Genomic DNA, 25,214 nt, shown 5'->3' with positions numbered 1-25,214 from the left:
GAACACGCCACCCAATGTCAGTAGTAATATATGTTCTTACCTTAACTTTCACGAGTTGAGTCATACCTCTCCCGTGTCGGTACGTGCACTCAAACTCTCTGGTGCGTGGCGCGAATGTGTTAGCATGTTGCTATGCTAGCGGGCTCAGACGTAGCCATAGAAGGAGGAAGATAGCACCAGAGCGTTTGAGTGCACGTACCAACACGGGAGAGGTATGACTCAACTCGTGAAAGTTAAGTTTAGAAATGGGGAAAAATAAAAATAATAAGTATAACTGAGCATACTACTACAGCAATTTGCTTTGCAAACACTTAGTATTCCATTCAGGAAATGTAAATCTAGTTGCATACTCAAATGTAGACAAACAAAATATACAGCTCAGTCTGAAGTAATAATTTAATAATTTATCTGAAATTAAATTGTAATACTGAGGAATTTTTTGTGGGCAGCTACATGACAATGTGGGAAAATAATGCTCTAAATTGCACTGAAATCCCTGTGTATACGCCAGCACAGAAATTAAATAATTAAAAATATTGATGAACATAACATGAAAAATAATTTCAAAAATGATCAAACCGTCACTGCTTTTCAGCACTTTATAAATATAAATTTTTAAAAAATGAGTTCTTTTTTCATCACGAAGAGAAGCAAGAAGGTTAAAGGTGCGTGTCTGCTATTGGGATACGTCGTAGCTCAACGATCTGGGACTCTGTGGCGGTGTCGTCATGGCTCCCCTGGAGGGATTCATCATCATTGATGTTAAGGCCAGAGCCTGTTGAGAAACCGTCGGAGGGGGAGAGATGATTAGATGGATAGCGTGAACTAAAAGTAGTTTTTTGAACATCTTTCAATCATGTTTTATTTCCTGTGTGAGCCATGTTTATGATATGTGTTCCTGCAGGGCCTCTTTTTCAGTTGAAAACAGTTGAACTTATCTGAAAAAATTACCTTTCTGCCCCCAGGTTAAACAAAATCCCCAGTTTATAATGTTGTTGTTTGTTTGTTTGTTTGTTTGTTTATCATATCTATAGAATGTGTGTGGGAGTAGACACAAAATTTTAGGGATTAAGTTTTACAACTTCAATTCAATATCAATTATTATACAAATTGTATCCGGTTTTGAAACATATCTAAAGCATTTCCTCTGCTAAAAAAGTTCAACCAGTTCAGCTATACCAGTTCAGCTATATATTGATGGACATTTGGCCTTTAATTCAAATATCCATAATTTCCTTTGGAATTATGATCATTCTGCTATATTTTCAACATCATAATTGCAAATATGTGGTCCAGGTTTCTGTGCATAGTAAAGTTAATAAAATATTTAGTTGTATTTAGTGCTATTATTTAAGTGGTGTAGTTTTTTTTAATGAAATATCAACTAGAGAATGAAGATGATTGCCAAAATACAATTTGTTGTTTTTTACTTTTTTCAAATTTTTTTTTTTTGAATGATTACCCTGAATGTAAAATGACACAAATAATAACTATTATGAATACAAAGCATCCTCAGAAAGTGGAAAAATTGCTGTTTTCTGTCGCTTCATAAAACAATGAGTGCATGTGTCTGTCTGTCTCACCAGTCTTTAAGGCAAATATAAGGTCATCAAAGTCCTGTGACTCCTCATCAGCTGTGAGGGCGTTAAGTAATTCTTGATCTCCATGGTATGGCTGGCTTGGCAATCCTGATGGGTATGTACTGCCAAGATGACTGCCACGCCTCAGGGATGCCTGCTCCCAGTCAGCAGATAACTAAGAATACAGAGACAGAGATGATTGTACTACACACACACAATGTAATCATGGGAGCGTCAATTGATATCATTTCACAGTGTACCATTTGTAGGAACATAATGCATGCACACACAACATACTGTACATTCATTTGGAAGGGCAAGATACACAAAACATGAGGAGAAGAAATGCTGTTTTCTTTCATAGGACAGTGGGCTAGATATCCAGAGGAGTCATTTGCGACTGGCAAGGAGCTAGAGACAGAGACAGAAGGAACCAATGCTAGCTAGCCTGTCAGATAACACAGTGGGTGTTATTTGTTTGTGTCTTTCCCCCATCATAATTCCCTAGCATTCCCTAGGCCATCACTTATCAGTCATGCTGTCATAATATCAGAAGGAACAGAGTATGACTAAATGGTTATGACCCAATTGACACACAACTTGATGCAAAATTTGAAAGTCTAACACAACCTCTGTTCCTGTGTCCCATCACCACAAGACTCAGAGAAATACAAATTAGAAAGGGGGTCTCCCATTGACATCACACTTACTCATTTAGCTGATGCTTTTGTCCAAAGTAACTTAAAAGAGGGATAACATTCAAGGCAAGGCAAACATACAATGAGAGACCTTAATGTCACAACAAATACTACCTTACAAAACCAGAGGATGACCGAGGACCAGGTTAAACCAAGAGATGTAGTGAAGAGAGATAGAGTGAGTAGAGATGAAGCACATAGTAAGTGCAAGTTAGGTGTGTATGTATGTTAGAGGAGCTAGGAGGTTCTCTTGAGGCTACATCTTCAAGTGGCTACATCTTCAAGAGGCTCTTGAAGATAAAGAGGGACGTCCCTGCTCTGGTAGCAACTGGTAATAATGCGTTCCACCATTGGGAAACTACAGCAAAGAATAGTCTGCATTGTCATGTGGGTACCGGTGGCCACTCGTAATGATCCTACCTCCTCCATGGCACTGATGAGGTTCTGGGTGGATTTACTGATCTCACTGGTCACTGTAACTGCACCGGTGCCTGAGTAAGTGGAGGTGGTCCTGTGGTGGCCGTTCATTTCCACTGTGTAACTGGCTTTAGTGGGCCAACATAGCTGGTTGTGCAGCATGAAATAAACTGTAAACACATATAGACCCTGGCAAAAGAAAAACACAAGATGAAACACAGGAATTCACTTCTAGATCAATCTTAAACATGATCAAATCGGAAACTGAATGGATCTCTTCGTGCAAATCATTCATCAACATTAACTTCTAGATGAATCTTAAACCATCAGAAAGTGAATGGATCTTAATTTGAACCCCTTCCTCCTTCCTATCCCCAAACAGACTCAATTACATGGAAGCACACACCAACTAGGGTTCTGCTTAAAGGACTTTTTTCACATGAACATGCCCCCAGAGTGTAGTGCTGTAGCTGTACAATCTTACCAGCAAGATGTTGAAGATGATATAAAGAATCTGCATCCAGAGATGTCTGTAAGCCATATGCAGTCCTGCCCACAGCCACACCACAGAGACCAGTGCAAACAGATGGAGGACCATGGGAATCTCTGGAATGCACACACAACCCAACACAGCGGGATTAATACAGACACACCACACACACACACCACACCACGCACACAACACAGAGGGATTCATACAGACACCACACACACACACACACACACACACACACACACACACACACAACACACACAACACACAGGAATTAATGCAGACACACCACACACATGCCAATTAATCACCAGGGGTTAGCTAAATTATTCATTGAGGGAAAAAAACAAATCCTGAACTACTGTGACAAAGCATTTCTGGTTAATTGAAATAAATCTCTAAGGTCTTGGGTATACTGTAATCATAAACACCATGTCATATCATAGCAAGAGAAGCAAGAATATCCCCCATTAATAATGTAGCCAGACTGCACCATCCTGTGTAATATACTGTACGAGGCAATAAGTGTAAAGGTATAAGCAAAAGTGGCAAGAGTGTTTTTTGCTTTTTATAGATGCAGACCGGCAGTAGATACCGGACGTATTGATTGCACAGCATACAGTTCTAGCGATATCCCTTAGACGGGGGAAACCCCGACACGAACAGGAAGTGCTTTGGAATGGATTGTGCAAAAGTAGAGATGCAAGCACAGACGGTATAAACTAGGTTACAAGCTATGTTTGGTGATGATTTAACAGCTGGTTGAACCTGAGTGCAATATCTCTATATTTCTTATTGTATAGTGACCAAAAAATATATATTGTGGAAACTGTGGCGTTGCTTTTCTTATGCTACCTTAATAGAAATAATTTAAAATATAAAATGGCATGTCATGACTAATGATTGTATATTTAATGTATACGACTCTCACACACTCATCCACACAGACCCCAACCTGAGCTGTTGGTGCGGCCTCTGTAGATGTCATCGTATGCCTTCCACTGCTGAGTGACCTGATAGGCGTGGGCAAAGACCACCAGCACGCCCACCAGACAGATGAGCGGAACCAAAGCAGCCGAGCAGAGTGCAGCGTATACATTAGGGATGAAACACCTGAGAATGAAATATGTTACGATGTTAACAACTCAAAGTGCATATGACCATGACTACATTTCACTAATGATTCCTAGTCCATAGTGCTAGTCCCGGCATTGTAGAGATACGGTATCAAAGGCTGTGTCCTATCCTGGTGTACATCCTACCTTTCTGATCATTGTTAGTCTGTAGTTTGAGTTCCCCAAGGCTCAGTGCTTGTACTCTCACAAATCTCTCACAGTGGCCCACTGCTCATGTCTGTACATGCTACCCTTAGGCACTGTTGTAAGGAGGCATATCATTCACCTCCAATAGCTACAGTATGCACATCACATTTTAGAGCACCCACAGGGTATGCTGTATCACATGACACTAGCAGAAACAAGGAACCTCACTGAATTTAGGTCAAATGAATTGAAATGACATGCTACCACAAGTGCCTTACATAGGCAATGTCTCTTTACTGATTGTTGTCTTACACTGAATAGTAAAAAAGTAGTGTCTTCATACAATTCCAAACAAACTACTATCAGGAAAGATTACAAACTATCAGGAAAACTAAAGTGCTAGAGAGACACCCCCCTCTGCAAACCCCCACAAAAATAATGCATAAAATGCAGTGTGTGCTTAGCCGTGGCTTATGGTTGCATGACCATGTTTTTATCTAGTGGGGCAGTATATGTCTGTCAGTGAGGTGCAGCAAATAACTCACAGATGTCCATTAACAAGTCCGTACACGTCATGGATACTCCAACCGTATCCTCCCAGAAGCACAATGACTAGTATGATGATGACCAGTGCCGGAAGTCCCCAGCTCAGGAGGATGAACAGAAGATAACGTCTGTCTGTGTGTTCATCATTCATCACTAGGGTCAGCCAGAAGTTAATTGCCTGCAGACAGAGGATTGTATAGGTGAGTTGATGTCTATAGCATATTTCATATATTCATTAACCCGCTTATTATATACTTGCTACTTGCCAAAATGAGAAAAGAAACTTAACACAACATGTCTTCTTAAATTATGTTGTTACCGTTTGGTGGCGTCCACTAAGAAACAAACAGTTCTCCAAGCAAATAGACCTTTTATAGAAAGTTTGTTAAGACTTTACGTTAAGACGAAAGTGGTTTGGACTTTACTTGACAGTATCGTCATAAGAGTGACATGACACTGTCATGAACGTGTCATAAACAAGTCATAAACTTTATGACATAGCACTTCTGTTATTAAGTGACATGCGTTTTTTGTCATAACAATTTAGAATTAGGATTAGAGGGTTAGAGTTAGAGGTAGGATTAGGGTTAGAGGTTAGGATTAGGGTTAGGGTTTGGGTTCATGTGTCATGTGTCATGACAATGTCATGTGTTCATGACAGTGTCACGTCACTCTTATGTCGATACTGTCAAGTAAAGTGTTACCAAAGTTTAAGGTGTTGCATAGTAACATAAAGTGTGTAGTGAACTAATAGTAATATCACCTGTATAAGCATCCAGCTGAACTGGCTGAGATGGAAGTAGTGAGAGAACAGGCCCAGGGTAGCACAGCTGTCCTCAGTGAACATCTGCCCTCGGAATACTGACACAAGGAAACAAATCTGTACAGTTTGGAGAATGGAGAAAAATGAAGTGAGCAAAACTGAACGTATTGATTAACTACAACATGTGAGGAGCCACATATCTAGGTAAATGGGAACAAATCAAATCTATAATATTACTATTCTGTCTCTCTATATTGTTGCCATATTGTTTCATCTTCACATTCTGATGTGTATGTGCTATGTTATTTAGCCATGCACCTACAAACATACAGTATTACATAATTTTCAGAATACCCTTGGTTTAGGCTAAAAAGGAAAATGTAACCAAATGTAAGACCAAGAATCAAAATAACTCCTAGGACAATGGCTACAGGTCTCCTACCTGAGTGCCAAGACAGGCAACCATCATGTGTGTGAGGAGTTTAACAGCAAACATGGGGAACCTGGAGCACAATGCATGTGACAGAATGGCCAAAGAAAAGCCTGTCAAGAAGACAAAAACGATACATTATGCAATACATTATATTTCCAGTATGCATTACATAAAATACTATTCATGTATGAATTGATCTTGTTTCTGCATCACTCATCTCCTCCTCATCTCCAATGGTGCAGTAGAACTAAATAAAACTAAATCGAATTGACTTGCACAATTTATCTGATTTGTGCAATTGTATTGGATTAAATCACTATGACCACCACTCAATACAGGTAACACAACTTGAAAATGGGCTGCATGTTCTATTATAGTTTGATTGGTAGTAGTCATTTTCAATAAGCTACGTATTTTTCAAAATCACTTCTTTTTATAGACACATAACTTTAAAAGTCAAATAACTGTTTTATAATAATATAAAATATAATAATAATATAATATAATAATACATTTTCATGCATGTCATATGTCATATCATGCAAAGTGCCTAACAAATTTGAACAAATCAAATAAGGCAACAAATATTTAGATTAAAACTGTTAGTAGGGAGTAAAACAGGAGAGTGACTAACCAGAGATGCATATAAACCCACTAGCGTAAAATGCTGCGTTGTAGGAAATGACGGTGGTTTTATCAGCATATGCAGTGTAGACAGACAGGTGGGAGCAAGCACACTCCACAAAATTCTCACGGTCATCCACAACACGGCAGACCTTCTCATCTGATAGCCAGCTGGTGGAGAAAAAAATACTTCTTACATGCAAGGGTCACTCTTCCAAAAGAGCTCACTTCAATAATTTACCATAATGTTATTTTGCTTTACAGTGGGATTTACTGCACAGTGTCTAACAATGCTACAGTTGTATACTGTGAAAATCACAATTAATCACTGTATATTTCACATATGTTTCAAACTAAGTACATCATCTGCACATGAATGGAAAGTATATGCAATGTGTTTTAGTGAGAGTCTATGCTCATGTCCAAGTGTAAGTATATTTGCATGATTACGTCTCTAAGAAATTACCTCTCGGCTTGCTCATTCCACAGGAGGCAAATTGAGTTGCGGGGTGTGACCTGATCTGGGGTGTGGATGCGGTACAATACTTCAATTCCATCAGCAAGAGGCTGAGAACTGTGTCCAGCCAGACTAACTGAAAATACCTGAGAGATCAAGGGTGGGTGGGGTGGATTGGGGATTTGAGGGTTGGGGGGAAAGGGTAAAAAAAAGAGGTCACAAACATTTGGTTAAATATGTTCTCTGAAAGAAAACAGGAGATGTTACACCTTATGGGATATTGTCTTTGATTACTGCTGAACCATTTTAAACAAACTGTTACGACAAACTGGTCGTTTCTGTGTATTCGTTGTGTCTCTTCTTTCTGTTGTTGTTCTTTTCTGTTGTTGAGTCTTATAGGCAGGTTGGCGCAGCTGATTGATGGTGTGATCTAATTGGAAGTCATGACAGCCTGCCCCTTTAAAAGTGGCTGGCTGACGTAATTCGAGATCTCTCTCGCTCTTTTGCTCGCGCTTTGGGGATCACTTTTCGCTGCCGCTAGGGCCTTGCCCGTGCAACCACCTTCGCCTTTTCGCACTTACCAGGGTGAGAGACCTGGAGTGAGTGCCTGGCTGCTGAGGCCTACTTTCAAGGCCTTGCTTTTTGTAGTTGCTCTTTGTCTGTTTTTCATACGGATTTTTTTCTATTTAATCTATTTCTGTACTAATAAATACAGTACAGGTTAATGTTACGTTACGTTGTCTGCTCGTTTTTCACTATTTAAAAACTTTGTTATATCCCACAAGCCCTAGACCGGGATATAACCAAACACAACCAAGTCAGTGTGTGCTGACACAAAAGACTTTGTTAGAGTTCTTCTTTGAGGAGCTGTAAGAAAATGGTTGCCATTCTCTTTTTTTTTTTTTTTACATTCTGGGGCACAGTACTTGCCTACCATCTAGACCAGTGTTTCTCAAACTTTTTCAGACGAAGGACCACTTAACCAATAAAAAATAAATGCACAGACCACCTAGCTAAAAAAAAATTAGACCAATGTAACAGTATATTAGCCTACACAATAGGCCTACTCACTGAACCACCTTGCTTATTGTCTTTGTACTTTGCTTATTGTGTCAGAGGATTCATATGATTTAAACTGGCATTTCTTAAATAGACAGTGTTGCAGAACTGTTTGGATTTACATTCAAGTTGGATCAATATTGCAAACAACTCATCTTATATTTTACCACGTCTGCTCGCGGACCACTTGGGATAGCTTGCAGACCACCAGTGGTCCGCGGACCACACTTTGAGAAACACTGATCTAGACAATACTAGACTTTCTTACTAGCTACAGCAGATCTTTGAATTGCAGCCGATAGACTGGTGTTCCACTTTTTCTTTCCAGTTTCTCTCCAAAATGGTTAGTGACATCAACCATTACACCTCAACCCATACATCCATAAAGGTTCTGCGGTTCTTTGAGAAGATTATTACCTTGTCATTCAACGCACTGACTTTGGAGTTTGTGATGAACCAGTGCTCAGTGCTGTATTCTGTGAACTGCACTTTACGGCAGGCTGACAGAGCCAAGCTACTGAGCGGAAGGGCTGGCACCTGAAGTAGTGTCTCTGGGATAGTGAAGGTGTCCATGTCTCGGCCTGTGAAAGTGTGGCCATTTATCTGTGTGGGGTACCAGTGATGCGCTGCCAGCGTGAAGTATGGACAGCTGTCCAGAACCGTCCTTCCCCTGAGGAGATGAATGCATCATGTATTACATGACATAAAAATAAAAAACAGACACAGCAGCTGATTTGTGTTTGTCAGTACGTAGGACATGACAGATATTAGGTAAATATTTTGGTTCAGAATATGCTGCGTGCCGATACAGTCCCATTATGGACTTGGTCCGTATATGGCAACTGAGATTAACGTGTCTGGAGCATATCTGCTTGAATATTCCTGTAAGACAAGACACTTACATCTGACTTAGCACAACCATAAGGTGTGGTTGAAAATAAGGTGTGGTTGAAAATAAGGTGTGGTTGAAAAAGTTTTAAATCATGTTTTCCTCAAATTAACCAGCAATCACCATTTCAAGGCTTAACTTTTTAAAGGAGTCAGTTTTCCTTAAAAGATTAACTTTGTGGGACATACATCAAAGGACATGCTGGGAAAGGAATTCTTTTGAATAAAAGTGAGGATATTTTGCAAAAAGAGTTTGTTGATTGTAAAACAAAACCAGTGTTTCCCATACATTGACTTATTTGTGGCGGCCCACCACAATATCAACATTGACCACCACACAAGGATTTTCCAGGTTGTACTAAATTGTGCTTAAAGCTGGTTAGCATCATAACCACGCTGCGCTAATTTGTTAAAAACTGTTGCATTCAAATTAATTCTGCAAACCTACCACCACAAATAGAATTCAATTCTGTGGGAAACACTGAAGAACGTCATAAAGAACTCACCTCTGGCCCTCTGAGCCACAGGCTACGTTTGTCACCAGGGAGAAGGCAAAGCGCTCAGCCACCTTGGCCAGTTGGCTCATGCCACGGGTGTCCCTGCGGCTTGGGTGGACTAGAGAACACAGGAGTTCATAGGTCAAGCCCCGACTGCTGTCTTCGAGAGGAATCTGTTCAGCCTCAGACAAAATCTGTAGGTGGGGATGAGGTAAAGAGGTGGACATCATTCATTTGATTTTGAACATTATAATATTAGAAATCTAAATTAATATTACATTTTCCCCTTCCATCAGCTTTTTTTAAAAGTTTTTTTTTACCTTGTCCAGTGCAGCCATTACTGCAGTTAGCTGCTCAAGGCTGATTTCACCAGCGGTCACCCTGTCATTGAGGCTCTGCAGGGTATCATCTATGAGATTCTGACTGAGTGGTTGAGTAAGAGGGTCCAGCAGTGCCCATATTGCCTGAGTCTCCTCATCTGACACTATTGTCACGTTGGACACCCCATACCGTGGGTGAACTCTGGCACCTGACCCCTCTGACAAAATCACCCTGAAGCGCTTCGGGGTGGGGTGGGAGGAGGCCTGGCTAGGGGTCAGTGTCAGCTGAAAGCTGGCAGTTTTCTGGCCCACCGTAAAGGTTAGTGTCCCCTCTGTCGAAATAAAATCCTGCCCTGCCACTGCAGCCCAGATGAGTGTGGGTCCCACTACTTCTGCGTTCTGCAGCGTCTTTTTGGTGTAGGTATGGTTTAGTAAGATAAAACACAAAGATGGTTAGAATCTTTTTTTTCCTTTTTTCTCTTTATTGCAAAATATGAGGAAAACTATTTTAGTGTGTTGATATAGATTATTTAGCAATACATGAGATAAAAGTACAGAAACAACTATGAGATTACATATGTGACCTACATATGTAATCTAATATACAAATGTGTTACATACAGTATATGTACAAATTTGTATCTTTATCCACACATGGGTATTGTGTGGTCATCTCTATATCTCTCACCTCCGTATGGTAGTGAACTGTAACGGAGTCTGCAGCAGTGTCTCTTTGGACCTGAAGACTCAGTTGTACGGACTTGAGGTGAGCAAGTGGCAGCCGAGAGCCCAGAGGAAAATACACAAGCCCCTGTGGGTCATCACTCCTCAACATGGTGATGTTGGCAAAGCGGGCACTCTGGTTGATGGCTGCCCCCTCCCCCACCTCATATATCTCCACAAGGAACCAAGTTTGTTCTTCTGGGTCCTGTAATAGGATGTTGCATTTCATGACATGGTGTCATTCAGTTTTATCTAAAGCATAACAAAGTTTATGAAGTTATAATGCAAGAGACTGTGAGTTCAGTTTGCAAAGAGCAAGAGATTTACCATGCTGCTTAAAGCCTCAACAGTCAATACACACATACAGCACACACACAAACAAACCTCATCTGCCCTAACTTCCAGAGTTATAGAACAAAGGACCTCTCCTTGTTTGCAGAGAGCTCTGCCTGAGGTCTGCAACAATTCGCTGGTCAGATTGACCCCATGGCTGACAAGGGACAAGCCGCTTATGCTTAATGTCACCCGCCAGGATACCAACACATCCTCAAAGGCCCTGCAATCACAAATAAATCCAAGATTACTGAATTACTTTCTATAAATGAATTCATTTGAGTTCAAATTTGACTTTTTATTTGGGATGGTACTGAAAGAAATATTTAAACAGGCCCAGTTCTACTTTACAGATGTTAACACTGTTGTTTGGATTTGAATGTTTTGTGTTTAGATGTCTGTGACTTTGGCAGTACCGGTTTTCCTGCCTCTGGAGCAGAAGCACGGCAGTTCTATTCTCCGAGTCCTCATCTAGTACACGTCCAAACTGAGAACTTAGCATAAATCCCAGAATGCCATTATGAATATCACTCCCTGCAGAAAAGAACCAAAACAAAAGAGAAGATGTAACATGTTGTAAAAAAAACACTTTGATATATCATTTTAGTGCACATCACATCATTTAGTGCATTTATAAACTCTTTGGCTATGTATTTCACTGTGGAGGTGAAACATGATGGGTAATATAGTACTCATAATATTATATCATATTAACATATTATGCCATTCGCTCATGCTAATTTAAAGAGCTTACCCAGAATGATGATTTTGGAGAACGAAGTCAGGCCAGTCTGGTGGACCCCACTCACCAGTTCAGCACCTCCATCTGGCTCACTGAGGTAGATGAAAAAAACCTCCTGACCCTCTGGCTCTGCGTCATCGAGAATCCGAATACTTACTTCAGCCTCACTCTGCCCCTCGACCAGGGACACCAGGACCGTTTCCAGCTCAAAATCCTGTCCCTCCTGAGCCAAGGTGTGATTCTGCTCAGTGGTGAAAAAGGATTGGGCGACAGCACTACCTACAGCATAGGCCCTAACCTTTACACTTATCGCTCCTTTCAGTCCTTCTCTTCTCTGCACCATCAGGATGACCTGCTGCTCCTCGCCCTGACCGCCTGTCCAGTCCTCTGTCACACGCAGCAGTGGCGGGTCAATACTGAGCACTCCAGCATTTTCACCCACCGCATCATTGTCCAAAATGGTGATGTTTACTCTAGCATTCTGTTGGTCCACTCTGGGGCCTGTATCCACCAAAAACAGCGGGGTTGTTTCGTCCAGTTCTATTGCTTCTGTCAGGTGGACGTAAAATGTCTCACTGGGCTCTGTCAGTACATCATCAATTACGGAGATGTTTATCATGGCGGACGACTGCTGTGCATGGAACAGCAGTCGGCCCATGGAGATGGGGACAAAGTCTTGCTCTGCTTGAGCAGTGCCCGCCATTGTTTCAAAGGAGACCTGAGACTGCTTACTGCGAAAGCCGAAAAGTCGCTGTACGTACAGAGTGATAGTTTGCACGTCCTCAGTGGTTACAAGGTTGTGTGAGCCTGGGGCAAACTGGAATATACCCATGGGTTCAATTTCAGCCAAAGTGAATCCATGCCTATGAGAAAAGTCATAAACTTCCTCATTGACATATGAAAAATGCTAACAATATGTATATTTATTTCTGCTTTAACGAAACACTTTTATCAAAGAAAATCATGAGGACACTCAAGGTCAGTTACACTGTACCTGAGTGTGGCTCCCCCTGGTGCATCAGAGGAGGCACCAGTTAAATGCACAGCATATGCAAGCGAATCTAATGACGTGCTGTCTACCACAGTGACAGAGAATACCTTATTCTTCTCTCCATGTTCCAGCAAGAGACGTCCTAAACATTGGATAAAAGGCAAAGTTAATTAAATGGTAAAGAAAATGGGCCCCAGCACCAAGCATGGAGGGCAGATGGTGAGATCCTTTTTTGTGTCATACAAAAATTACATAACTATGTACATTCTACATGTACATATGTATGTACATATTACATAATACATAATTATTTGTAAAGTCAAAAAAAAAAAAAGAAACAATATTAAGATAGAGCTCAATACATGACTTGGCTACAAACCTGAACTTGGTTTAATAAGACCTTGTTGGAATCCAGGTGGGCTTTGCCCAGGGGGATACCCAGCGCTCCACTCCAGCTTTACTTTCCCATAGAGCCCTTGCCTAGCAACAAGAACTTCACAAAGACCAGTCTCAGTGTTGGGGACCTTGAGAGCCAGTGATTGGAACCCAACCTGTAAATATTCAAAGAAGTTGAAAATGTACATATGTCTTGGCAAAATACGCTCAAACCTGGTTTTGTACAATTCAATATATCTCTGTTTGGTTAGTTCACCTTCTTTACTTTGGTGATGCAAAATTCCAGCTTTTGTTATATAATTAATTAATTACATTCTAAGAGGGTCACAACATCACATACACTTTTGTGAAATGTATTGCCAGTTCCTTTCTTATGCAACTTATTTGCAAGCTTCTGTTACTTCTTGTTGATGGCCACCAGAAAACTTTTTCATTGTTTACCATAAACCATTTTGTTACCTTTGTGGAGGAATGTTTCCAGTCATAACATAGGCATATACTTTTATGCTAATTTTGAAATCAGAGCATGTATTAAAATAAGGGTCTATTAATGAACAAAACTCTTGCTGCTCTTCAAAGACATAGGCCAGTCATACAGTTCATACCCGTTTCAGTTCTATCATTACTAGTACCTGACAGGTAGCTTTGCTTTTTCTTTTCTTTTCTGTAGTTAAAACATTTTTCACAGGTTGAGGTTCTGTTGGCAACACAAACCTTAGCATTAGCTGCTTTCTCTGGAACTGTTACAGTGGCCATGTTTGACTCCAGTAAGATACGGGGTGGAGAGGTAAGCAAAGGTCCAATCAGATGAATGTCTGTTAGCTCAATGGTAAGGTTTGATCCAAAACCAAGGAACACCTGTGGTAGAGTAGAATTGGTTATGAGTAGGAATGATGTTTACACATGTCTATAAAAATCAAGTCGGTCTGAAACTACATAAAAACAGAATGCAATTATTTACAAATTATGTAAACCCTATAGTTAATTTAAAAAAGTGTAAAGATAAAGTGTCAATTTTGAATTTGATGCCAGGAACATTTTGGGACAGGTGCATGCTTACCACTGTGCTGCATCATCTACTGTACTGGTATTCTTTTTCATGTTTGGGAACTGAGGAGACTAGTTACTGGATTTTTGAGAGTCCTTGCCTGATGAACCAAATGTGACAGGTCTGGACTGCAGACAGGCCATTTTATCACCTGGGCCCTTCTGCTATATATGGTCATGCCATTGCAAGACATACAGAATGCAGTTTGGCTTTGTCTTGCTGACAGTCAAGGCCTTCCCTGAAAAATAAATCTGGATGGCATCGTATGTTGCTCCAAAATCTGGTGTCTTTTCAGATGTGGAAGCTGCCCATCCCACAGGGAATAATGCACCCCTCTCCACCATGGATGCTAGATTATTAATTGTACTAACGGGGGGGGGGGGGGGGGGGGGGTTAAATCCCTCTCCCATTTAGCCCATAAGATGTAGAGTCCATGATTTCTGAAAATAACTTTTAGAGCTCTGATTTCTGAGCTCCATTGATGATGGCTTGTTATAGGATCAGTCCCATGTTAAACTCAGAGTGAGCAAACCTAAACAAAACTGTGTTGATTGAACTAACCCAGATGAGCTGTACAGAAATCATTGAGTTTCCCATCTCAGGATACATTTACAGAGCATTTTAGTATTACACAACTTTCCCAAAATTGTGTTGCCCTCGTCCAACTTTTTGTAACTGTGTTGCTGGCATCAAAATGTGCTTAATAAAATAATAAATTTCTCAGTCTATGTTCTACTTTCAATAAAATATGGGTTTACGTGATTTGCAAATACCGGTAATCACATTCTGTATTTACTTACAATTTACACAGCGTCCAAACTTTTTTTTTCAATTGGAGTTGAGTCAAAAGAGACACAAACCTGGACGTTAATGGGCACCGTAGTACTCGTAGAGTCTTGTCCATCCATTACCACAACGCTTCCCTTCACCTTTCCTCCATCCTCTGCAACGGTTTGCCCTACAACAGCATATCTTACCTCGTATCCCACAGTAACATTTCCAAAAGTACCTCCATGCCTTGTCACATTCAGGACAATGTGCCTGTTATGTCCATCTGTCTGGTTCCTCACTACAATCTGCTGATGCTCCGAATAGATGGCAAACACTCCATAGGGTTCATCGTTGGCATTTACTCTGAGGTGGACGACACTACGGTTGGTGTCCAGTTCAGCTCCACCCTCCACAGCGGTGAGCTGGACGGTGTACAGTTCCTCCAGCTCGGGGACGTCATCAGGCAGCAGGATCAGCAGCACCGCTGCCACGCGTTGGCCAGCCAGCATCGAGACGCTACCACTCAAAGTGGAGAAGTCGGTGCTCGCATCAAAGTTACTGACAATTTTCCAGAATACCTTCGACAGATAAAAGGAATACACTGAGACACCATAATGTTTCATTTTGATCCAGTAACATCTCAGGATAGAGTGCTTCTTTCAAGAGTTGGTTAGGTTGCCAAAACCATCTAACAGTACTTTTGGATATTAACACTAGGGGCCCTCTTCACACTATTTCCGAAGTGTAATGCTATTTTGAGCTTATGAGTCGTTTAAAAATAGTGATTTGTTTGGATGTAGCACCATGCCCCTTGCATGATATGGGCTATACTATAGGCCATTTTATTATTAATGCAAAAAAACAGCTCAAAGAATTCCTTATATTTTTGCTCCCAAACAAAGTTTGAACTCATTATCATCCAGAAATAGACCTTGTTTTGGTTTGTTTTAACTCCGGATTACTCCTTTAGATGTCCTTGTAGGGAGAAATCGTGGGCATATAACACTTGTTTGTTTCCTTACCGTGACATTGCCCATAACGCCCTCTCTGCGGGTGAGGCCCAGGGAGATGGTGAGTGGTCCCTCACTGTCTGTGGGTTCATTATACACCTGCTCCGGGAGATCCAGCTCCGAAAACTGCACTATGCCGTTGGGATCACCAAATTTTTTAATCTGTGTCATTAAGACACACACACACACACACACACACACACACACACACACACACACACAAGCACAAACACACACAAGCACAAACACACACACACACACACACACATGACATGTAATGGTTAATAAAGTAAGAAGAGTTTGTCAGAACCTTGATAAAATGTAGTGAATGCCAAATGCCACTGCAAAAACAAATTAAATTGCATTGAATCTGTTTTGACATACCACAATTCTGACGCTGTTAGCTTTCGAATCAATGTCCATGTCCCCTTCAAGTAGGCGAAGTACAACCACAAATGTTTCCTCCACCTCAACTTCCCCATGAGGCAAAACTTGCAATGAAATAAACCGAAGCTCTCCATCTCCATCTCCAAAATAAAATACTCCATTTACTGGTTCACCAAAGTCTGAATTATTAGATGGTAACACCTCCTGAGAATTGGGGCCAAGGATTTCCCAGGCAACCTGAAAAGTGAGTGCATACATTCATAGGCAGTAACGTGTGTTTAAGGACACTTCAGGATTTATCAATCTGTGCCCTCCTTTGGGGGACATGGGACAAAAGTGCTAAGTTCTAAGAATGTTTCATGGATGTAGTCCATAAGACTTGTTGATGAGGCCATCCTTAAAAATATTTTCGTTTGCCGTAACCCGACCGACCCTGTCAATTTAGAACCGACCCAAATATTTATTTTTTTCCCCTTTTAGTCCGACCGACTTGCCGGTTGTAAACTTGCGTTAATACCGACCGATTGTTTTTTTTTACTCTAAACAACCAATACAAATGCAATAAAATAATATTTATTTTAGTAGGCCCAAGTATTGTGAATATAAATCGCCTACATGCAAACGTGGCTCACTTAAAAAAAACAACCTGTGGCGTCATCTCTACACCATTGGTTTTACGCATGTCACACTATGGCCTACGCTTCGTTTCATTCACACAAACTGATAACGCTTTTACTTGGCACGAAGTTCTGGAAGAACTGTGGGCAGATCTTTTCTCATCCCTTCTCCCCCTAGTTTAGCGGTGACCGTGTCGGAGTATTGAAATTGATTGTGGTCTATTCAGCATTTCTCAAAATATGGGTCCGCAACATGGAGACTGCTGGTCCGCGGAGTCGTGGAGTGAAATTAGGCCCGGTGCTTCATCTGATAATTTGCTGCGCAGTTGATCAAGAAACCGCGGATCGACGAAAAAAGAAAACAAACGTTTCTGCAATCGATGTCATTAAACATGGAGCCCTACAATTAAGTGGTGGTATGAGCATTCATTCAATGCGCGTCTGCGCGAGAGAAACTGAAACTAATCGATAACGTTGGTATCAAAGCTCCGCTTCAACCTGTTGGAAGGCTATTTATTTATTTAACGAAACTTAATAGAACGACGTTGTTTTTTGGAACTTCCTTAGAAACAGAGCAGAGACTGTATAGCATTGAGTATTGTATAGTCAAATTTCAATATAACGTGGCCAAGAGCTATTGTAGCCTTCTTTCTGGGTAGGCCTACATGTAGATGAGCCCTATGACCCAAAAGTCTGCCATGACCGGGCCTCAGGTCAAAGAAGTTTGAGAAAGGCTGGTCTATATAACCTGCATCAGAATGAGGTTTGCAATGGTGCGCCTGAAGGCACGGGTTGAAGACCCAGTCAGTTACGTCACGATATGCACATTTGTGTAAATTCATTCCTACGTAATCACCATAACCAAAATTGAACTTTTTTTTTTACTTTGAATCTTGAAAAAAAAAATATTGACCTACCTACCGACCCATTTTTATTTTTTTTTGGCTGTTACTGCAAACAAAAATATTTTTAAGGATGGCCTGAGTGTATCAGAAACAGGCGTTACAACAGAGGAGGCAGGGGTACTTACTGTGGCGTTTCCAACCAAACCCCCAACTCTCTCCAGAGACAAGGTAATCCTTTTGGTGGTGTCAGGGTTGGTCATGACAATTTTACTGTCATTCAGGAAGTGCACCTTACCACTGGGGGAATCACTTTTGCCAATGGTAATCTGGGCAATAAAGTAACTACCCAAGATAGCACCTCCTGTAGCACCAGAGAGGTGAATTTCAAAAACTTCACTGTCCTCCCTGCAGATGCAGAACATGCCAAACATTACAAGGGATGCCAATAATTGTTAAAAACATATTTATTTCTTTATGAAGCATACTATTTGTACAAATCTGCTTCCCTTTAAAATGTATTGATATAAATTTGTTTCCCTTCACGGTCAAAATGTAGTCAAAATATAATCAAAATTCCAAAGAAACAACTTGTCACGATAGGGAATTCAATCATGCAGTGGTATTGGCACCTCTAATGAATGTGCCAATTACAATGATTTGTATTTCTCAAAGCTTTTTCCTCATCTTTTTCCTCATCTGAAGGCCTATACTGAAGACATAGAACATACCGATCCAAGTCATCCACAATGGAAACGTTGACATGACTTAGGGCCTGGCCGTGGATGAAGGTGAGTGAGTCATGCGAGATAATGTAGTCTACGTCAGGCATTGCGGTCAGACCGTAGGATATTAAGTTCACTTTAACCAGACCATATGAGCCCACTCTCCTCAGGACAGGAATGGTCACAACACCCACGTCCTCTTCAACTGTTAAAGAGACAAGAGACACAATGTGTTGAATGGGAATAAAATAAACAGGTCAGAGGTCAGAGAGCATCACCTAGGTTACTACACTGTCTGGAAGGTAGAGGAAGGGAGGTGGTGGGGAGGACCAAACTCATGTTGCTCTTAGCCCAAATACTTTGCAACAGGATAGGAGATTACTAGCCTCCACTGCACCACACTGATATTATAATCAGTAAAAATAGTTCTAGGAAAGGTGCTATCTGGCATATATTTTATTTGTTTAAAACATCCAATCTTACTACATGGGTCCTCACTTTATTGGCTAAGCAGATAAATCAAACAATCTTACTACATGGGTCCTCACTTTATTGGCTAAGCAGATAAATCAAACAATCACATTATATGATGATAAGTGTGTATGATTATCAAAAAACGAACCTGTGAGGTTCACATAAGCAGAGTCAAATTCAATGACACCCTCTGCATTGTCGTTTTTCAGAATGACAACCATTATAGAGGAGACATTTCCTATGGCTGGGGGTTGATCAGTCTGGAGGCCATTTTCTCTCACTGTGAAGTCCAGGTTACTGCAGTCAAATGAGACACAACATAAGCCACTATACAGATGAGGCAACATTTTACCCACTAAAAAACACTATTTACAATAATAATACAGTAAATTGCATTCTCCATAGGAGCATTACAGCATACATTCAGTACAGTAAGGCTAAAAGAAAAAGTAAAATGCACATCTTAACAAGAATGCCTCAAATTACCTCCCATTAACCACTGCCACCTCAGTGATGTTGATGTAGAAATCCTCAGGACCTTCTGGAATCTCATCATCTAAAATCTCCATGATTAGATCTCGTGATGTCTCACCTGGCCCAAACAGCAGCTGCCCTGACAGTGGAGCGAAGTCCTGACCACCGTCAGCAGTGCCATTGAAGGTGAGGAAATTCAACATCACACTCCCTAAAGAGCCCGCAGAGCGTACCACAGTCACATTCACCTGAAAAAAAATGACCTATTTTAATGATCTAAATGCATGGTCAGAAGCATGTGGCGCAAGTGCCTTTAGTGTGTCCTCAAATCGACTATTTTAACTGCAGAAAATATGAATGCTCACAATTGAGCTGAATTAATCTTCAAATCATCCCACCTTATTGTTGTTTTCAGTTACGTGTAGGGAGCTCTGGGAGAAGAAGAAGACCCCATAAGGCAGGTCACTGGCTGCCATGGTGATGTTGGCCACTCGCTCATCAGGGCTGACCACTGATCCTGGGCTAAGAGCACTGACTATGAGCTGGTAGGAGCGTCGCATCTCAGGAATGTCATCATCAAGTACCTGCAGAGGTGGAGGTAATACTGTACATTGATTCATGAACACTCCATCCTGTCCTGTAGAGGTGAAGGTAATACATTCATTCATGAACACTTCATCCTGTCCTGTAGAGGTGGAGGTAATACATTCATTCATGAACACTTCATCCTGTCCTGTAGAGGTGAAGGTAATACATTCATTCATGAACACTTCATCCTGTCCTGTCTCCCACAGACACCCATCGTCACACTCAGCAAGTGTTCTCTAGATGTCACACACACACACACACACACACACACACACAACATATTTTGCCATCCTTGTGAAGTATGGAACAAAACATGCTTTCCATCAGACTGTCATCTTTATATGGAGCCCCTAAAGGGACATGTGCAAAATAATGTCTACGTTTCTGGTGCACATATGCAAGTTTTTGGTGTGCGCGCAAATATTTCTGGTGAGTACGATAAAGTTTCTAATGCGCATGCGAAAGTTTGAGAACCCTTTAGGGGCTCCATATGTTTGAGATCTACTGAAACATGTTTTTCTCAGTCCCACCTTCAGCAGGATGGTTGCAGCGGACTGCTGGTCTCTCATTGACACTATCCCAGAGGTGTGCTCAAACTCAGACGCCACAGTTGGAGTGATGTTCCAGAAGAGATCGATATCCCCATATACCCCTGGGCCTCTCACCAGACTACCACGGGGAATATAATTACATACACTACAAACTAGTTACATAATCAAATACACTCTATCAGCTACTGGTTCAGCCCTTGGCAAAAAAGATTCTAAAACACTTTTTGCAAGCTAGACAAAATGAAGACAAAACTTTCAAGATAATCATTGAACCAGATCAAATGACACTATGGGCCACATGTTTTAATATGTGTGTACAAATTGACAAGCTACTTGATGTAAAGCACATGTTACCTTATCACAGCTGTGCCATTGTACGTTCCTTCTGGTTCTCCAATAAGTACATTCTTCGAGGATTCTAATATGCCAACAATTCCTAAGGCCCCAATGTCTGCTTCAATTACAACTGTGGCCACACCTGGGACAACATGCGCAGCAAGTGTTAATTTGTGAATGCAGAGATGCTTTCTGCAAATGAAAAAAAAAAGACTTAAGAGACTGACCAGTTGTTGGATCAATCATGACTTCATCAGTGATGGCCAGAAGTTGAACAGAGAATCTCTCCTCCCCCTCAAGAATAGTATCAGCCACAGCATGAAGTGTCAGAGTCTTTCTTGACTCAATCTATCGAAGACATCATTATTCAATTATAATGAACTATTTGACAACATTTATATTAAACATGTTCAGCTACATTTAACAAGGGTGTATTTCTCTAAAAAAATTAAGTCGTTTGTGAGGGGTTATTGTAAACTGTAAAACTGTATTGTAAACCAAAATCAGAGATTCGCTTGGAAACATCTTGTATGGGTTAGAGAACTAATTATGAGACGACTGTAAACTGTTTAACTGTGCAGTACTGAATTGTGGCGTTAGACCACAAAGTAAACGAGGGTCTGTCATTGTATAAAGCCCACTCCGTACTGGATAAGCAGTTGTGATTGGTTCCTGAGTTCATATTGCTATCCTGACATCTTAACATTGAGGGTTTTTTTTTTCTGTAGCTACATCAACTTCATTGGAGAGGAGTGAACTGCATGTGCAATGGTAAACAAAACAAAAAAAAACTTGGTGAACTGCACTGCCTATTTCAACAAAATGGGATTTCAATAGCAATATCAATTCTAATATCAGGATATATACAGCTCTTTTTTAACATGTGCAATACTAAAAAAAAAAAAAACTTGGTGAACTGCATTGCCTATTTTAACGAAATGGGATTTCAATAGCAATATTAATTCTAATATCAAGATATATACAGCTCTTTGAGACTAGTATCCAACATTCTCATAGACCTGATTGAATGTGATCGTGCCATTATGAGGAGTCAAGTCTTCCCATCCTTCCTCTTCCAGAAACCATGCAAGATGAACAGTCCCTTCACCCGAAGGACTGCGCACCACAGTTAGTGTAGCCACAGCTGCCGGGTCATCAATAAACTGTGGCTCAGAGACTATAACCTGAGAAGAAAATATCAAATAATGTCATTTGAACATGAAAATTCGGTTCAAGAATATATGCGCATCCATCCACTGTGTTGTGCAAGTTAAAAATGGGCATTCTCCTAATTTAGAGAAGAGGTCTGATCAGCTGTGGGGTCAAAGCCTAAGGTCGTCAGGGCAACGTTTATGAAAACACGCAGGTAGAAACGCAATACATGCAAATATATGCAAATAAACTGTGCCATGAATTTTAATTGTGTTGCACCTTATGCAAATCAAGAGTTAATCCACCTCTAGCGAATCAAATTTCAATGTACATTAGAAGATTGAATGCACATTTAAAGTGTTTCTAGTCAGGATATCTTATTTAAATAGTTAACATGTATATTAACAAGTTGGATGGAAACCCACTTAATGATGATGTGATGAATTTCTGAAAAATGGACCATTTACCATGAGTGCCTCAAAACCAAAGCTCCCAAGAAGTGAATCACTGGGAGCAATGCTGACTGCTACTGATGACTCCTCCCCTAGTCTGGCTCCACCAATCACATGGCTCAAAACGACTTCAAACGTCTCCATAGACTCAACTACATCATCATCCATAATGGTTATTATGATAATGCCATCACCCTGGATACCCAAACATAGAGACACATAAATAATATAAAATGACAAAAACTATCAACTAAATTAAAATAAAAATGCTAATAGGTAAGATAATTTCATTTAAAAAATAAAAATAAAAAAAAAGCTAAGAGCTTCATTCCTACCTGATTATTATAAAACGTGATGTTCCCCGAAGCAGGACTAAAATCCTCAAAGTCAGCAGAGACAGGTACAACTTCCCAATATGCCACTACTGTGCCAATCCTCCCTGCCCGCCGCACAACTGGGAGGTATAGGACATTTCCAGGTGGAGGGATTTCATAGGCCATCACACGCCCAGTGTCATCCTGGATGAGATTAAATTATATTACAGACTACTAGTGTTTTTAATAACATTAAAATTAATGTATAACAAATGTTGCTATACAAATGTGTTGATAACATGTAATCACATGGAATACTTATGATACAGGTAGGATACCTTAATGCATGTGTGTCTTCTGAAAAAAAACAATCTGGTGTTCGTACACAGTATTTGTATTCGTACACAGTATTTGTTTGGCTGTTTGAGTTAAAATATCAACTGTCTTTTTCCAGTATCACTACTACCAGAACACAACTCCCCTTTAAATAGCACAAACATGTTTCTTTTACTTGATTTATCTTTGTAATAATCTAGTAGTAATCGATAGATACAACACATTTTCCTGTTTTCCTGTTGGTGTATGCAATATTGTGCAGTTGATTTAGTGAGCCTTTCACTGGTGTCACGCTGGCTAAGCTAATTCAAACATGACCACATATTTTGCTATTATCCTGAAGTATGTGTTTTGTACAACTTTGTTCATGCATATTACCACCTGCAGTTTTAGCTTTTGAACTAGAGGCCATACAAAATTACCTTTGTGACATTGAACTCCAAGACTCCTCGCGGGTCATCATTCTCTTGGATAGTTATCTCTGACACTTCTAGGCCCGGCCTATTAATGCTGGGCTGCCCAGCAGCCACAGTCCAGTTCACAAGTTCAACACTTGTGATGTTCACAAGCACAGTTTCGTTTAGCTCTGGAATTTCATCCTGTAATAAAAAAAATATTTGTAGATGAAAGTGAACAAACAACAAAATGAGTTGCACAAAAATTATATACAAAAAACGATTGTTTGCAATCTAGCATTTGATGTACTCTTTGCAAGCATACCAGTACATTGCATTGCATGGCAAGCATATGCACATCCCAGAACTATGGCAGCTACTGCTCGCTTTCTGTTATAAACATTACTCCAGTGGGATTTCACAGACTACCCACACAACAAACAGAAATACAACTCTCAGAAATACAAAACGACTGTCTAAACACAAAAGCAAAAGTTTCACTCCCAATATACATGCGGCAACTAAATAGGCTTAATGTCAGGGCCATATGTGCCATGAAGCCAGGACAGGTATGCTTTTAGCAATGAGCCACAGTAAAATCACTGAAACCCCACTTGTCAGAGCTTTCCCCACCATGTGTCCTAACCTAACATCGATTAGACAATAACTTACTGGTAGAATGGTGATTGTCACCCAAGCATTAGTGGCACCTTCTCTCATAATGATGGTGTCTTTCTTAGGCACATAATCCTCATTTTCACTGGCTTGATTAGTTGGGGGCTGAGTGAAGGCAGGTAAGGTTTTGTAGTGGACAAAAACATCACCCTTTGTGCCTTGGTCCCGTACAATACTCAGGGTTACATTTATGGGATTTTCTGGAACAATATTAGACAGAATACAGAATTAGACAGAATACAAAGTGCTAAAACACACTGCTATTATCAACAGAGATGCACTGATATATCGGCCCAATATCAGTATTTTACCAGTTAACTTTAGGCAGTAGACTTTTTTTTCTATAACTGGCAAGAAAAAGCTGCCTGAAAGCCAACATAACAGGCTTGTCTTGCAAATACTACCAACAGCACAGTGTTGTCAATAATAATGGTACCAAACTAGTTTGGTAACTGATGTAGTTTTTGCAGGGATTCTAACCATGTATTCTTCCAAGAATGTCATCATCTATTTAAAGATTGCAAAACATAGCACTTTTTTTTTTTAACAACAATCTACTGTAGGTTACTTTCCAAGTCTGTTTACCTTGAGGTTCTTGTATAAGTATGTGTGTGAAATCCAAATGCCAGCCAATCACCCCATAGGAGTAGACAACAGGTAGAATGTTGATCTCTGCTATAGAGCGTTGAAGATCTATATATGCGCCTCTGGACACATCGACTAAGCCCACAGTGGTGACATCTGTGAGAATGACAATAACTTTCTCTGCAGGTTCAGGGATGTTGTCAGCAAGCACGGTCAGAACAATGTCAGCCAGAGCTTGGTTCTCTAAAAAGGTCAACTGG

General features: G+C 40.5%; 1 protein-coding gene across 1 annotated transcript in view; it reads right to left on the bottom strand.

The window, feature by feature from the left end:
• Nucleotides 1–659: 659 nt before the first annotated feature.
• The window catches only part of adgrv1 (adhesion G protein-coupled receptor V1), a 60,605-nt gene continuing 36,050 nt past the window's right edge, over nt 660–25,214 (bottom strand). Inside the window, exons 54-90 of the mRNA XM_042070654.1 lie at nt 24,955–25,210; nt 24,367–24,569; nt 23,722–23,898; nt 22,985–23,167; nt 22,658–22,844; nt 22,065–22,222; nt 21,273–21,393; nt 21,064–21,187; nt 20,689–20,827; nt 19,969–20,154; nt 19,583–19,818; nt 19,245–19,393; nt 18,629–18,827; nt 18,086–18,305; nt 16,436–16,675; nt 16,064–16,213; nt 15,131–15,619; nt 13,937–14,080; nt 13,206–13,377; nt 12,830–12,968; nt 11,848–12,698; nt 11,510–11,627; nt 11,145–11,316; nt 10,726–10,965; nt 10,038–10,445; nt 9,727–9,911; nt 8,750–9,002; nt 7,283–7,419; nt 6,827–6,987; nt 6,202–6,302; nt 5,760–5,876; nt 4,996–5,174; nt 4,144–4,301; nt 3,180–3,301; nt 2,699–2,884; nt 1,584–1,755; nt 660–775 (exon numbers count right to left, since the gene is read on the bottom strand). Coding sequence (XP_041926588.1) covers nt 660–775; nt 1,584–1,755; nt 2,699–2,884; nt 3,180–3,301; nt 4,144–4,301; nt 4,996–5,174; nt 5,760–5,876; nt 6,202–6,302; nt 6,827–6,987; nt 7,283–7,419; nt 8,750–9,002; nt 9,727–9,911; nt 10,038–10,445; nt 10,726–10,965; nt 11,145–11,316; nt 11,510–11,627; nt 11,848–12,698; nt 12,830–12,968; nt 13,206–13,377; nt 13,937–14,080; nt 15,131–15,619; nt 16,064–16,213; nt 16,436–16,675; nt 18,086–18,305; nt 18,629–18,827; nt 19,245–19,393; nt 19,583–19,818; nt 19,969–20,154; nt 20,689–20,827; nt 21,064–21,187; nt 21,273–21,393; nt 22,065–22,222; nt 22,658–22,844; nt 22,985–23,167; nt 23,722–23,898; nt 24,367–24,569; nt 24,955–25,210 — 7,548 coding nt within the window. The remainder of the gene's footprint in view (nt 776–1,583; nt 1,756–2,698; nt 2,885–3,179; nt 3,302–4,143; nt 4,302–4,995; nt 5,175–5,759; nt 5,877–6,201; nt 6,303–6,826; nt 6,988–7,282; nt 7,420–8,749; nt 9,003–9,726; nt 9,912–10,037; nt 10,446–10,725; nt 10,966–11,144; nt 11,317–11,509; nt 11,628–11,847; nt 12,699–12,829; nt 12,969–13,205; nt 13,378–13,936; nt 14,081–15,130; nt 15,620–16,063; nt 16,214–16,435; nt 16,676–18,085; nt 18,306–18,628; nt 18,828–19,244; nt 19,394–19,582; nt 19,819–19,968; nt 20,155–20,688; nt 20,828–21,063; nt 21,188–21,272; nt 21,394–22,064; nt 22,223–22,657; nt 22,845–22,984; nt 23,168–23,721; nt 23,899–24,366; nt 24,570–24,954; nt 25,211–25,214) is intronic.

Source organism: Alosa sapidissima, chromosome 18 (genome assembly GCF_018492685.1).
Source record: "Alosa sapidissima isolate fAloSap1 chromosome 18, fAloSap1.pri, whole genome shotgun sequence".
Lineage (NCBI taxonomy): Eukaryota > Metazoa > Chordata > Actinopteri > Clupeiformes > Clupeidae > Alosa > Alosa sapidissima.
This window is presented reverse-complemented; position numbering and strand designations above follow the sequence as displayed.